At 48.8% G+C, this 1,773-nt stretch overlaps 1 protein-coding gene across 1 annotated transcript in view; it reads left to right on the top strand.

Moving 5' to 3' along the window:
• LOC107097773 (pregnancy zone protein-like) overlaps window positions 1–1,773 on the top strand; it is a 45,689-nt gene that overhangs the window by 37,287 nt on the left and 6,629 nt on the right. The window contains exons 25-28 of the mRNA XM_015395056.1: window positions 361–435; window positions 654–819; window positions 1,007–1,203; window positions 1,290–1,505. Of these exons, the coding sequence (XP_015250542.1) occupies window positions 361–435; window positions 654–819; window positions 1,007–1,203; window positions 1,290–1,505 (654 nt within the window). The remainder of the gene's footprint in view (window positions 1–360; window positions 436–653; window positions 820–1,006; window positions 1,204–1,289; window positions 1,506–1,773) is intronic.

Raw genomic sequence — 1,773 nt, 5'->3', positions numbered from 1 at the left:
TCAGGATAACCTGAGCCACTCTAACTAGAAGCTTTATCAAAAAGGAAAGTTTTAAGCCTAGCCTTAAAAGTAGACAGGGTGTCTGCCTAACTGACTTATAAGGACGTCCCAGGATTTTAGATTAATTAATTACTGCAGTTTGAGTTTCCTGTTCTACCAAAACAAAAAAACTGAAAGAAAACTGTCTGGAAGCTTCTATTTCTATCTGCTTCTGGTTCAGAAGTGACACTTTCTACACAACAGTGAGCTGATGGCAGCCATGACAGAAAAAACACTGCTTCTTTCCTAAATATGTCCCAGAGTGGGACATCACAGAGGGACACAAGGCCTGTCCTCATGCTGTCCGTGTGGTTTCCACAGGGAGGGGTGAGTGACGAGGTGTCGCTGACGGCTTACATTGTTGCTGCCCTGCTGGAGCTGAATGGAGGATCCACGGTGAGTCAGACTGCCCTTGGCTCCACATTTAGTCCTTTCAGTGCCTCCACTTCATGTTGATTTTATTCTCAAACTAGTTTAGTGAGGCATTTGGAGAAGGTGAGGGTGAAAGAAACTTATTTTTTTAGTTTACTGGAACTTTAGGTGTAATTGTCTCAGTAAGCTGTCAAAGAGAAGAGGGCCTCATGGTGCCTTTATGTTTGGTTCCTTTGCCTCAGGACCCCGTGGTGCAGAAGGGCCTGGGTTGTCTAAAGGATGCCGTGGTCAAAGGCTTCGACAACCTGTACACCACGGCCCTGATGTCGTACACCTTCAGCCTGGCTGGAGATCAGGAGATGAGGAGCAAACTGATCAGCATTCTGGACCTGGAGGCCAAGAAGGAGGGTAAGAGAGCAGCGGCAGAACGCCAGCTTTTTTTTCTAATGAAGGAGGTAGAATCTTAAACTAATAAAGGTTAAACTGCTTTAATGGCCAGGATTCTGATATGGTATCACTATGTGAGCATTCTGTGATCTTCCTCACTGAGATATGCTTGGTCCTGCTGTCATGACTCCTGTATCCTGATTGGCAGGTGGTACCATTCACTGGGAGAGAGTTGAATCGTCTGTCAACGGCATGGATTCTATAGCAGTGGAGATGACCTCCTATGTGCTGCTGGCCCTGCTCACTTCTCCCCCACTGAATGGTTTTGGTTTGGATTACGCCTCAGGGATCATCCGCTGGCTCGCTCAACAGCAGAACCCGTACGGCGGTTTCTCCTCCACACAGGTACCGCATGCTTCTATCCATCAGCTACTGAGAAACCAGGTTCTTCAAGGAACCAGAGCTGAGACCAAACCCGCTCTGCTTTACAGGACACAGTGGTGGCCCTCCAGGCCCTGGCCAAGTACGCCGCCGCCACCTACAGTCCACAGGGAATCACTAAAGTGACGGTGACGACTGTGGGAGGCCCGAGGAAGGAGTTCACTGTGAGCCAGAGCAACAGGCTGCTGTTGCAGCAAGAGGAGCTGAGCAAGATCCCTGGAGAGTACACCGTCAGAGCCGAGGGACAGAGCTGCGTTTTGACTCAGGTACCTGCAGCAGGTGGTCACTGAGGAGCGCAGAGCAGGCTGACAGGCTGAGGTGGACCTTAGGACCACCGTCGCTAAAGTTTGGGCTACGCTAGAATTATAACTGCTAAAGATAGAGCTGCGCTCGTGTTATAACAGCTAAAGCTAGAGCTGCGCTAGAGTTAAAACCACTAAAATTAGACCTACGCTAGATTTACAACCGCTAAAGTTAGAGCTGCGCTAGAGTTAAAACCACTAAAATTAGACCTACGCTAGATTTACAACCGCT

This window comes from Cyprinodon variegatus, unplaced genomic scaffold, assembly GCF_000732505.1.
Source record: "Cyprinodon variegatus isolate N-32 unplaced genomic scaffold, C_variegatus-1.0 Scaffold723, whole genome shotgun sequence".
In the NCBI taxonomy this organism is placed as follows: domain Eukaryota; kingdom Metazoa; phylum Chordata; class Actinopteri; order Cyprinodontiformes; family Cyprinodontidae; genus Cyprinodon; species Cyprinodon variegatus.
Note: the sequence above shows the minus strand (reverse complement) of the source record. Positions and strands in the feature narration are given on the sequence as shown.